The following is a 12,034-nucleotide window of genomic DNA, read 5'->3' as shown; positions in this document are numbered from 1 at the left end:
CATCTTTCTTTGTGCTAGCTATGAGTCCAACCAGTGGGGAGTGCTCCCATTGCCTCCACTTTTGTTAGGGCTCAGTCAAATGCTGCCTTGATGTCAAGGGAGGCTGTATTAATGTCACTGGACTAGTAATCCAGAGACCAGGGTAATGAACTGGGGACCCATATACAAATCCCACCACAGCAAATGGTTCAATAAAAATCTGGAATTAAAAGTCTAATGATGACCATATTGGAAGGAAATCTGTCCTTATCTGGCCTACATGTGACTCCAGGCTCACAGCAATTTGGTTGACTCTTTTGTATCATACTGCTACCTGTGAGTTTGACTCCACATTGGAAATGCCTGATGGTAGAATCAGCCCTTGTAGTTGTGGTGTCAGTGTGAAGATGAGAGCTAAAGGCTGAATACTCCCTTTGAGGCTGAGAGCCAGACTTGCAACATCTGAGCAGGAAGTAGCGTTATCATGATCAGAAATGTTGGGGTGTGATTTATCGCCCATAATTAGGCTGATTTGATAACTGGCAAATAACAAGGACTGGGTTTTCCCGTGGGCTTGGGGAAACCTGCCTTTGCCTAATTTTGCATCCTCCAAAATGCACGTATGACTTTGCCTGGGACACAGTTGTTGGGCTCATTTTGTGAGCTGTGATGAAATTTTTGAGGAGTGTGAGTGCGGAGGTGGTCTAGTAAGAAGGCCCACCTTGGTTCTCCAACACAGCAGCTCCCAGCTCCCAACATAATTTAACTGTCCCCTAAACCTCGTCCCTCAACCCCCTCACCCAACACCATTGCCCATGTCATCCCATGTCCCTCGGATCGCTCATTCCACCTCCATGAACCCTATATATCTTTCATAGTCTCACACGTTATGCACCGCATACAGTCATCAGGAGCTATGCAACAACAATGGGAATTATTTTAAAATAATTCAGAAAATATTGAAAACTACTCCAGTGCAAAAAAATGTAATCCTTTAAGTGTGTATTAGGTTTTTAAACAAGAAAGAAACTACCTAAAAGGCATATCCTGTTATTACAGCCTTTTAAAAGTGTCAATCATTCTTGGATCAATAGACCATCTGCTGATCTGAAGCCAAATACAGCTTTTGAAACCAAGCCAAACATTCATAATGGCTACAGCTGATATAACGAAAAGCTTCCAGCTACATTGCCTGAAACTGACAGAATAGAATGGTGTCCCATTTCTATTTCAGAGCAGAATGCCTGTCAATCAATGGCGAGGAGCAGGTGCATAGCTTTTCTTCAACTTTCAAAAGTAGGGTTTTTTAAACAATCAGAGCTGTCAGTCAATTTAAATCATAGCACAAAGCATGACAGCAGAGGCGGACATGGCATTTTTACTTTATATTTTCTAATGCATTGAAGCACTTCATTCAATAGAAAAAGTCCTGTAATACATTGCAATACTTACACAATGGTGGTCAATGTAAGGTTCAACTTCCCTTTGCAGGAAGATCCCTTTGAAGAATCACTGCATTAAAAACACATCTACATTACAATACAGAATCTAATAGTGGCTTTTGAAGATGTCAAACATTTTACACTTACTTTTCAGAATGTTCCCCACTCCTTAGCAGGCTTCCTCCTGTGGTCATGAACTCTCCAAGGACATGTGTTTTTTTAAGGCTTCCAAAAACCACACCAGTGCATGAAAATTGTGTGTGGGGTGAAATACAATTTTCCTGTGGTCCTCACAATGGGGACCCCAACCTCAGAAGAGGTGCATGTGTGTGTTTTGCGCCCAAGACCTTCCTGAACTGTGAAGAGGCCACATGAAAATGGTGTGGGGTGGGGAAGGCAATGGAAATTTGTTTCTCCAGCAAAAAAAAAAGTTCAGCATTTCATGAACTGGTTCGCACCTCCATTGGGAGACGGAAATCTGTCCTCCAAATCTCAAGTTAGTGTTGTTTGTAATATGGATTATATTGTGTAATCTAATTATACCACATTTTGGATGAGCAAATCAAAATTAAAATGATAAAATCGCATTAGAAATTTGAATTTTAAATGGGAACAGTATCGATGTGCAGATTAGGGAGCGCTTATAATGTCTATAACCCGTGGCCAACTGTAATAGTCTACTGTCAATTTGACATCACCTTTATGAAATTATGTGAATAAAAAATGGAGTTGAGGTGCAGGTCAACCATGATCTGATTAAGGGGCTGAATGGCCTATTCCTGTTTCTATGAGCTGTGCATCTTGCTTTTCCTACATTGCGAGCCCTCTGAACTATTTTTGTTTGCTTGTTTAGGTGTGGACAGCTGGATGTGCCTGAGTGAAATTGACCCGGATGAGGAGGTCCAGGGGGAGATCCATCTTCAGATCGAGATCTGTGGTGACAGCTCAACACGAAAGTTGCGTTGCCATGTGTTTGAAGCAAGGTAAGGAGGGTGAAATGAACCAAGTGTCTGTGAGATGACCGATTGAACTCTTGCGCAGTTGGAACATGCATTCTGGAGTGCCTCTTGCTAAGAGTGTTCATGAATAGAGCTTCCCATGGGCCAGCTGGCTTTAAACTACTTTGAAGTGCAGGAGGGAACCATTGGCTTTGTGTCAAATAAGGATTGAAGACAAATTATACTTGCAGTCAAAAAATGGTGTGTGTTTTATGTTTTTTTTAATTGAATTGCGTTGTTTGTGCTTGTGTTCTATGTGTATGTGTGTGTGTGTGTGTGTGTGTGTGTGTGTTTGGTGTGTGTGTGTTTGTTGTTTGGTGTGTGTGTGCTTGTGTGTGTGTATGTTAGCTGTGTTTGGTGTGTGTGTGTTTGTTGTTTGGTGTGTGTGTGCTTGTGTGTGTGTATGTTAGCTGTGTTTGGTGTGTGTGTTTGTTGTTTGTTGTGTATGTGTGTGTGTGTGTGTGTTAGCTGTGTTTGGTGTGTGTGTGTTTGGTGTGTGTGTTAGCTGTGTTTGGTGTGTGTGTGTTTGTTTGTTGTGTGTGTGCTTGTGTGTGTATGTTAACTGTGTTTGGTGTATGTGTGTGTGTTTGTTGTTTGTTGTGTACGTGTGTGTGTGTATGTGTTAGCTGTGTTTGGTGTGTGTGTGTTTGGTGTGTGTGTGTTAGCTGTGTTTGGTGTGTGTGTGTTTGTTATATGTGTGTGTTAGCTGTGTTTGGTATGTGTGTGTTTGTTGTATGTGTGTGTGTGTGTTAGCTGTGTTTGGTGTGTGTATGTTTGTTGTGTGTGTGTGTGTTAGCTGTGTTTGGTGTGTGTGTGTTTGTTGTTTGTTGTGTGTGTGTGTGTGTGTTAGCTGTGTTTGGGGTGTGTGCGTGTTTGTTGTGTGCGTGTTTGTTGTGTGCGTGTTTGTTGTGTGCGTGTTTGTTGTGTGCGTGTTTGTTGTGTGCGTGTTTGTTGTGTGCGTGTTTGTTGTGTGTTGTGTGTGTGTTTGCTGTTTGTTGTGTGTGTGTGTTTGCTGTTTGTTGTGTGTGTGTGTGTGTTTGCTGTTTGTTGTGTGTATGTTTGCTGTTTGTTATGTGTGTGTTGTGTGTGTGTGGGTTTGTTGTTTAGTGTGTGTGTGCGTGTGTGTGTTAGCTGTGTGTGTGTGTTTGTTGTGTGTGTGTGTGCGCGCGCTTGTGTGTGTTAGCTGTGTTTGGTGTGTGTGTGTTTGTTATGTGTGTGTATGTGTGTGCTTGTGTTTGTGTATGTGTGTGTGTGTGTGTGTGAGACTGAAAGGTTTTATTTTGCTCATAACCAAGAAACTGTTGCTTAGTCATCGTGGAGGCAATTATATTTTGGAGAAGTGTTATAAAGTGTAAAGGTTGGATATGAATCTTTTGTTTGTAAGCAAATGGAAAATCCTGTTATATTGACCACACAGTACTTACTGTAAGAAAGTAAGAACATAAGAAAAAGCAGCAGGAGAAAATCACATGGTCCTTAGAGCCTGCTCCGCCCTTTAAAATGATCATGGCTGATCATGGGCTTCAACTCCACTTTCCTGCATGCTCCCCAAATCCCTTGACCCCACAAGTGACCAAAAATCTGTCTATGCCAACCTTAAATATATTCAGTGATGCCACATCCACACCCCCCGGGGTAGAGAATTGCAAATATTCACAACCCTTTGAGTGAAGAAATTTCCCCTCACCGCAGTCCTAAATTATTGACACCTTATCCTGAAACTGTGTTCGCTTATTCTAGATTCCCCAGTCAGGGGAAACAACCTCTCAGGGTCTACCCTGTCAAACCCCTTCATAATCTTGAAAGTTTCAATGAGATCACCTCTCATTCTACTAAACACCAATGAATATTGACCCAATTTACTCGGCCTCTCATCAGAGGCCACCCCTCTCATCACTGGGACTAATTTAGTGAACCCTCGCTGTACTGCCTCCAATGCAAGTATATCCTTCCTTAAACTTGGAAACCAAAATTGCACACAGTATTCTTGGTGTGGTCATACCAAAACCTCACAGAACCGTAGCAAGGCTTCTTTCTTCTTGTACTTCAAACCCCTTTCAATAAAGGCCAGTATGCCATTTGCTTTCTTCATTGCTTGCTGTACCTGTAACTTTTTGTGTTCCTGTATGAGTACTGCCAAGTAACTCTGGGCATCAACATTCACAAGTTCCACTCTTTTAAAACTAGTTCGCTTTTCTGTTGTTATGAGCAAAGTGAAAAGCCTCACACTTCCCCACATTATACACATTAAGCTGAATTTTCCCCCCCCGTTGGGGGTGGGGGGGAAGTTGAAGGGTGGGTGCGCACAGGCGAACTTCCGATTGGTGCCCCCGAATGGAGGCACGGCACCAATTTACGTGGGCGGGCCAATTAAGGCCCGCCCAGTGTGACACCCACAGGGAAGTGCTATGTGCTTCCTGTGTGTGGCGGGGGGGGGGGGGGGGGGGTTGTTAGGGAGGAATCCCAAGATCGAGAGTGCACTCTTTCACACATATGCACGAAAGAGCGCACTCATCTCCCTGAGGCTACATGCTGCATCAGGGAGATCGGCTGTAAATGTCAAAAACCTTAAAATAGAAAAATTAAATTTCTCTAACATGTCCCCTTATGTGACAATGTCACATGAGTTTGGACATGTCCAAAATTTTCAAAACGACTTTATTAAAATTTTTTAAAAGCTACATGAAACCTCATCCCGCCCGTGGATGAGGTTCATGCTTTTTCTAGTTTGCACCGGGTCTTCTGGCCTGCCCACCAACCTTAAGGTTGGACGGGCAGGTCCTTTAATAACTTAATTGACTCTGTCAATGGCCCCCCCGACATCACTGCGCATCATTTTACAGGTCGACGAGCGGGCCCCACCACCACTTGCTGGCGCGTAGAACCCTGCCCATTATATCTGCTCCCTTGTTGCTGACTCAATTATCTATATTGCTTTGCATTCTCCCCACTGCTTGCATTCCCACCTAGCTTTGTATCGTCAGCAAACTTAGATACATTACTCTCTGACTTTTTGTCATTACTATAGATTGTAAATAGCTGAGGCCCCATCACTAATGCTTGTGGCACTCCACTAGTCACAGGCTGCCAACTTGAAAATGCCCCTTTTATCCCTACTCTCTGCTTCCTTCTATTAACCAATGCTAATATATCAACCCCAACTCCACATGCCCTTAACTTGTGTATTAACCTATTGTGTGATACCTTATGGAAATCCAGGTACACTACATCAACTGCTTCCTCTTTAGCTACAGTACTAGTTACATCCTCCAAAAATCTGAAGAAATTTGTCAAACAGGACTTTCCTTTTGTTTTACGATGTTGACTTGTTCTAATAGTTTTGTGCCTTTATAAGTGGGTTGTTAAGGCTCATTAAAAATAGATTCCAGCACTTTCCCAATGACTGTTGTCAGGCTAACTGCTCTGTAGTTCCTGCTTTCTCTCTGTCTCTCCTTTCTTAAATAGCTGTGTTACATTTGCTAGCTTCCAATCTGCTGAGACAATTCCAAAATTTAGGGAATTTGGAAAATTATAGCCAGCACATCCACTATCTCTGGAGCTATCTCTTTTAGCATCCAAGATGTAGGCCATCAGGCCCTTGGAACTTTTCAGCTTTTGGTCCCTTAGGCGGAATTTTACGACAGTGGGATTTTATGTTCCCGCCATAGCCAATGGCGTTTAGAATGGCTCGCCGCATTTTATGGCCCTACACCCACTGTGATGTGGCCATAAAGTCCCGGCCCTTGAGTTTCTCCAGCACTTTTTCTCTGCTGATATTAATTAACTTAATTTCCTCACTGTTATTAGTCTCTAGGCTACCCTCTATTTCTGGTGTCTTCTGAATTCTACTGTGAAGACAAATACAAAGGCCCAGATTTTTGCTCCTGGGTTGGGTGCGCAGAGACAGGAGAATTTCTGGCTCTATGAACACGACCTTTAAAAATGGCTGCCCACAGGTCGGAGTTTTGTTCCAGGAGCACAGGCTGCGTTGGAAGTAGGGCCCGCTGCCCCCGGAAAGAGTACAGAGGCTGTCAGCTGCGGAGGTGAGCTGGCTGGAAGGCCTGCCTCTGTGTTATGGCTGTGCTATGAAATAACTTTCACAAAAGAATAAAACTAAAAGCATCCATCCAGCCCTCACCACTCACCCACCCACCCCCCCACACACACTCCCTTTTCCCCCTCCATGTTAACCTATGTCACCTCATACCCCCTACCCACCCCCATGGCCCCTCATACTCACTATGCAAACCCATGCCCCTCTACCCCCTACCATGGATCCTCATGCTCCCTCACTCTCACATCTCCATTGTCCTTTATAGCCCCGATGCCAATTTAGTGCCAACTCATGCCAATCCACGCCCCAAATCCACCATCCTTTGCCCATATGCCTCCATGCCACCTCACCTTTGACTGCTTCTTGACAACTTGACAATTCATTGACAGCTTGACAGTTCTTTGACAGCTGGACCGTTCCAATGAGTTTGGGCATGAAAACTGCATGACCATGTTCATTTTTAACAATCCCAAAGGGCGTCTTACATCTCCCAAAGGCGTCCTGAAACCATATCCAAAGGGGCATCTTACCTCTAAAAAGGAGTATGCTGGCTAAACAAATCCACCAAGTTCAGACCACCTCTTACTTGATCTAATCTGCACACTCCGAGTTTCACATTCCTGGCCTACGAAACTGCCACTTCAGCGGAGACAGCTGGTAATTTAGGTGGCCGGCTGCCTGTGTAAACTGTGCATGCATGAACCCTGGTCTGATTCCACTCCCAGTCCTTGCAAAAATGCAACATGCTATGTTCAGGGTGGGACTTCGAATTTTCGGCCATTCTGGGATTCTTGCCCTGACAGAGAGCCTCTCTATTGTAGTGAAAATCTGGGCCAAAATATTTGTTCAGTGTCTTTGCTATTTCTCATTTTGGCTATTCTATTAAGTGATAATGCCCAGCCTTTAATTGAGGATCTAATTTGGTTTCAGCCATTTTCCATGCAGATGTTTTAGGAATTTCAGTTGTATCAGTGGCAATTTAAGGGGGAATTTTTTGATTACCAGTTCTTGATATGGAGACTTGCCTGGCAAGAAACAACATTTGGAAAATTTACTCTTAAATTATTTTTGAAAGCTTTGACTTGTTAATGTTTAATCCAGGACCACCTTTGTAGAAAAATAAGTGTCAGCACTGAATGAGATGCAGGGTGTTTATGACTAACTCTGTGTGTTGCTGTCTGTCGGTGGATTTGTCCAAATTTGTATTTTAATTTTTAATAGTATTTTAAACTGCATTTGAAAATAGTCAGATCAGTTGTTTCTTGAATTGGACAAGATAAAAGGTTAGAAATTCTGGTGGAGTATGTGTGGGGATAAATACATACCTCTGTGGGTGTCCTTACTTGGACATTAATCTGCTGATGTCTAACTCACATATAGAAGCAGCATACACAGGAAGGCAGTAAAAGTACAGTTTAGCAACCACATGTTATCTTTACTAATTGGACTTTGTATTCTGTGATCTCATATTCAAGTCACACACCATCCTGATTTTAACATGCGTCTCCCATTCCTTCGTCACCGGTGAGGATATATACTGGAATTCCTTACCTACAACCACTGTGAGAGCATTATCACCAAAGCAAAGTTCACCACTGCCTCCCCAGGGCAGCAACGGATGGGCAATAAATGCCAGCCTTGCCAGTATCGTCCACATCCTGAGGCCAAATATATAAAGAAAATCCTTCTCGGGATGTGTTCAAGATGAAGACTTATGGATACACATTAAAATGCAATTCAAATCCTATTCATTTGTGAGTTGGGGATTTAGGACCCTGAGACATTAGAGTCTGAGTTCACTCTCCAGTCTGTTCTGACCTTTCCCACCAGCTTTCCCCTAAGATGGTAAACGTCAGCTATCTTAATTGAGTCACTGCAGTGTGAAAGGGCAGATCCAGTCCCAGATATTTCTGGCTATTTCAGATCGGCTACTTTATGCTGAACAAATCTCGGAGTCATCAGCTGTTAATTGTAATTCATCACTGCTGACACAAGACACAGCTTACCATGAAATGAAATAGAGATTTGATTCTGCTGCCCATCCTGATAGGCATCAGATTAACTGGGAATAAAGTCCAGAGATTAATCAGCAAGCCTTTATACTGTCCAAATTCAGAAGTCAAGTAACTGGTTCCTTAATTACAATGAAGTGCAGCATTGTTCACTTCCTTCTTTGTAAGATTTGAAGGCATGAAATGAGGTGATCGAACAAAGGCAACATGGCATTTTAGTGGCAGTGATGTGTGCACCATAAATAGTATTAAAGTACATTTTGAAAAATAAAACGTGTAAGTGATGAACATCAGATATTTTTTGCTTATAAATCGGTCTCGAGTGGCCTGGTTTTCACAAAGCAGGTTTGGATTTGACATTTTGATTGTTGAATCTTGGCATTGCCATTTCTTAGTTGAATGGCCAGCTTTAAAACAATTTCATGTGAGGTTTATCAAAGTACAGCTACTGCCAAGTATTGGGTTGCTCTTTCTGTGACTCAAGGGTTAGTTACCCACTTATCTTTGTACTTAAAATTTCACATCTTGAATATACAAACTGTGCACAGACTTTACTTCTCATATCATACTTTATAATAGAATGTTTTGCAATTGAAAATCTTAGATAAGTATTTATAATGGATAAAGCCCAATCTAAATATATGAGCATTTTGCCATAGCTTAAATTTACACTGGTGCTAGGGTACTCGGTGCCTGTGACCAGCAGTACTTGTGACCAGAAGCGCCTGTGACCAGCAGTACTTGTGACCAGCAGTGCCTGTGACCAGCAATGCCTGTGTCCAACAGTACCTGTGACCAGCAGTACCTGTGACCAGCAGCGCTTGTGACTAGCAGCACCTGTGACCAGCAGCACCTGTGACCAGCAGCGCTTGTGACCAGCAGTACCTGTGACCAGCAGCACCTGTGACCAGCAGCGCTTGTGACCAGCAGCACCTGTGACCAGCAGCACCTGTGACCAGCAGCACCTGTGACCAGCAGCGCTTGTGACCAGCAGTACCTGTGACCAGCAGCGCTTGTGACCAGCAGCACCTGTGACCAGCAGTACCTGTGACCAGCAGCGCTTGTGACCAGCAGTACCTGTGACCAGCAGCACCTGTGACCAGCAGCACCTGTGACCAGCAGTACCTGTGACCAGCAGCGCTTGTGACCAGCAGCACCCGTGACCAGCAGCACCCGTGACCAGCAGCACCCGTGACCAGCAGCGCTTGTGACCAGCAGTACCTGTGACCATCAGCACCTGTGACCAGCAGTACCTGTGACCAGCAGCGCTTGTGACCAGCAGCACCCGTGACCAGCAGCACCCGTGACCAGCAGCGCTTGTGACCGGCAGCGCCTGTGACCAGCAGCACCTGTGACCAGCAGTACCTGTGACCAGCAGCACCTGTGACCAGCAGCACTTGTGACCAGCAGCGCCTGTGACCAGCAGCACCCGTGACCAGCAGCGCTTGTGACCAGCAGCGCCTGTGACCAGCAGCACCTGTGACCAGCAGTACCTGTGACCAGCAGCACCTGTGACCAGCAGCACCTGTGACCAGCAGCGCTTGTGACCAGCAGCGCTTGTGACCAGCAGTGCCTGTGACCAGCAGTACTTGTGACCAGAAGTGCCTGTGACCAGCAGTACTTGTGACCAGCAATGCCTGTGACCAGCAGTACCTGTGACCAGCAGTGCTTGTGACCAGCAGCGCCTGTGACCAGCAGCACCTGTGACCAGCAGTGCCTGTGACCAGCAGCGCCTGTGGCCAGCAGCACCTGTGACCAGCAGCACCTGTGACCAGCAGTACCTGTGACCAGCAGTACTTGTGACCAGCAGCGCCTGTGACCAGCAGCGCTTGTGACCAGCAGTACCACTGACCAGCAGTGCTTGTGACCAGCAGTACCTCTGACCAGCAGCGCCTGGGATATTGTGGTTTTCTGTCCTGCTGTGGTGAGTTTGAAACTTAGATGAAATTGTCCACCAAAAATTTCAGAGACCCCAACCAACCTTTTTAACCATTCATTCTCCAGACATGGGTGATGCTTGCAAGGCTGACATGTATTGCCCATCCCTAAGTTATCCTGAAAAGATGGGCCTTCTCCTTGAACCAATGAGTTGGAGAGATCTGGCTCAACTGTATGGCTTGCTGCATCACTTCAGAGGCAAGTTCAGAGTCAACCATATTGGTGTAAGATTGGATTCAAATATAGGCCGGAGCAGATCAGGGCAGAAGATTTCCTTCCCTATAGGACTTTAGTGAGCTGGTTGGGTTTTACAACAATCTTAGAGCTTCATGGCCACTTTTACTGATCCTAGTTTTTGTAATTTCCAGTCTTTTTTAAGAACTGAATTCAAATTCTCAAACTATTGTGAGGATTTGAACGAATTGATGTGGAAATCTTAATCTACCTCACTGGACAGAATGCCCATGGTCTAGGGTGGGAGGCTGGTTTTCCACTGGACAAATACTAATCTTATACTGACTTCATCTCAGGTGAGGGTGTAACACCAATGTTGCAGCGGATCTTGTCAGTTTCCTGATAAGAGGATTGGGTTGAAATTGGCCCCTCTTCTCTGGGTTATTAATTCATACCTCTTTCGAAATGCAGCCTTCTTTTTAGCATTTTATTCATTCAAGTGTGAAATTTATTTATTTCATTCATAACTTAAAAAGTAATGACATCTATGACTTTAATTTGCAACTGTATCAATCATCAGAGCATTATATGAGTGACAGCCTTGACAGTTGTAAGTCAAATTATTTGAGTGTTAACATTGCTCCTGGGAAACTGGGTCCAGTAAGGGAGGTCAGTGGCAGGCAGAACTTGCAGTTTAGATCCAATTATTAAGAGGGATGTGGAGGCTTCCCGCTCCACCACATCCATCCCTGAGGAAACAAAATCTGTTGAACTTTCACATCTTTGCAAAAATAACCCCAAGTGCAACTTCCTACTACCCCAAGATAAAAGCAAAAAACTACGGATGCTGGAAATCCAAAACAAAAGTAAAAACACCTGGAAAAACTCAGCAGGTCTGGCAGCATCTGCGGAGAGGAACACAGTTAATGTTTTGAGTCCGTATGACGTTTCAACAGAACTAAGTAAAAATAGAAGAGAGGTGAAATATAAGCTGGTTTGAGGGGGTGGGGTGGGACAGGTAGAGCTGGATAGAGGGCCAGTGATAGGTGTAGATAACCAAAAGATGTCATAGACAAAAGAACAAAGAGCTGATGAAGGTGGTGATATTATCTAAGGAATGTGCTAATTAAGGGTAGAAAACAGGACAAGCAAGGTACATCCAAACACTCCTTTCAAGTGAAGCAGCATTTCACTTGAACTTCCCTCAATTTAGTCTACTGCATTCGTTGCTCCCAATGCAGTTTCCTCTACATTGGAGAGACCAAACGCAGACTGGGTGACCGCTTTGCAGAACATCTTCGGTCTGCCCGCAAGTATTACCCAGACCTCCCTGTCGCTTGCCATTTCAACACTCCGCCCTGCTCTTATGCCCACATGTCCGTCCTTGGCCTGCTGCATTGTTCCAGTGAAGCTCAACGCAAACTGGAGGAACAGCAC

The 12,034-nt window shown here is 44.4% G+C and overlaps 1 protein-coding gene across 1 annotated transcript in view; it reads left to right on the top strand.

Annotated features, from left to right (window-relative positions):
* rasa4 (RAS p21 protein activator 4) overlaps positions 1-12,034 on the top strand; it is a 338,871-nt gene that overhangs the window by 65,265 nt on the left and 261,572 nt on the right. The window contains exon 5 of the mRNA XM_041198466.1: positions 2,275-2,404. Within this exon, the coding sequence (XP_041054400.1) occupies positions 2,275-2,404 (130 nt within the window). The remainder of the gene's footprint in view (positions 1-2,274; positions 2,405-12,034) is intronic.

Source organism: Carcharodon carcharias, chromosome 10 (genome assembly GCF_017639515.1).
Source record: "Carcharodon carcharias isolate sCarCar2 chromosome 10, sCarCar2.pri, whole genome shotgun sequence".
NCBI classification, from domain to species: domain Eukaryota; kingdom Metazoa; phylum Chordata; class Chondrichthyes; order Lamniformes; family Lamnidae; genus Carcharodon; species Carcharodon carcharias.
Note: the sequence above shows the minus strand (reverse complement) of the source record. Positions and strands in the feature narration are given on the sequence as shown.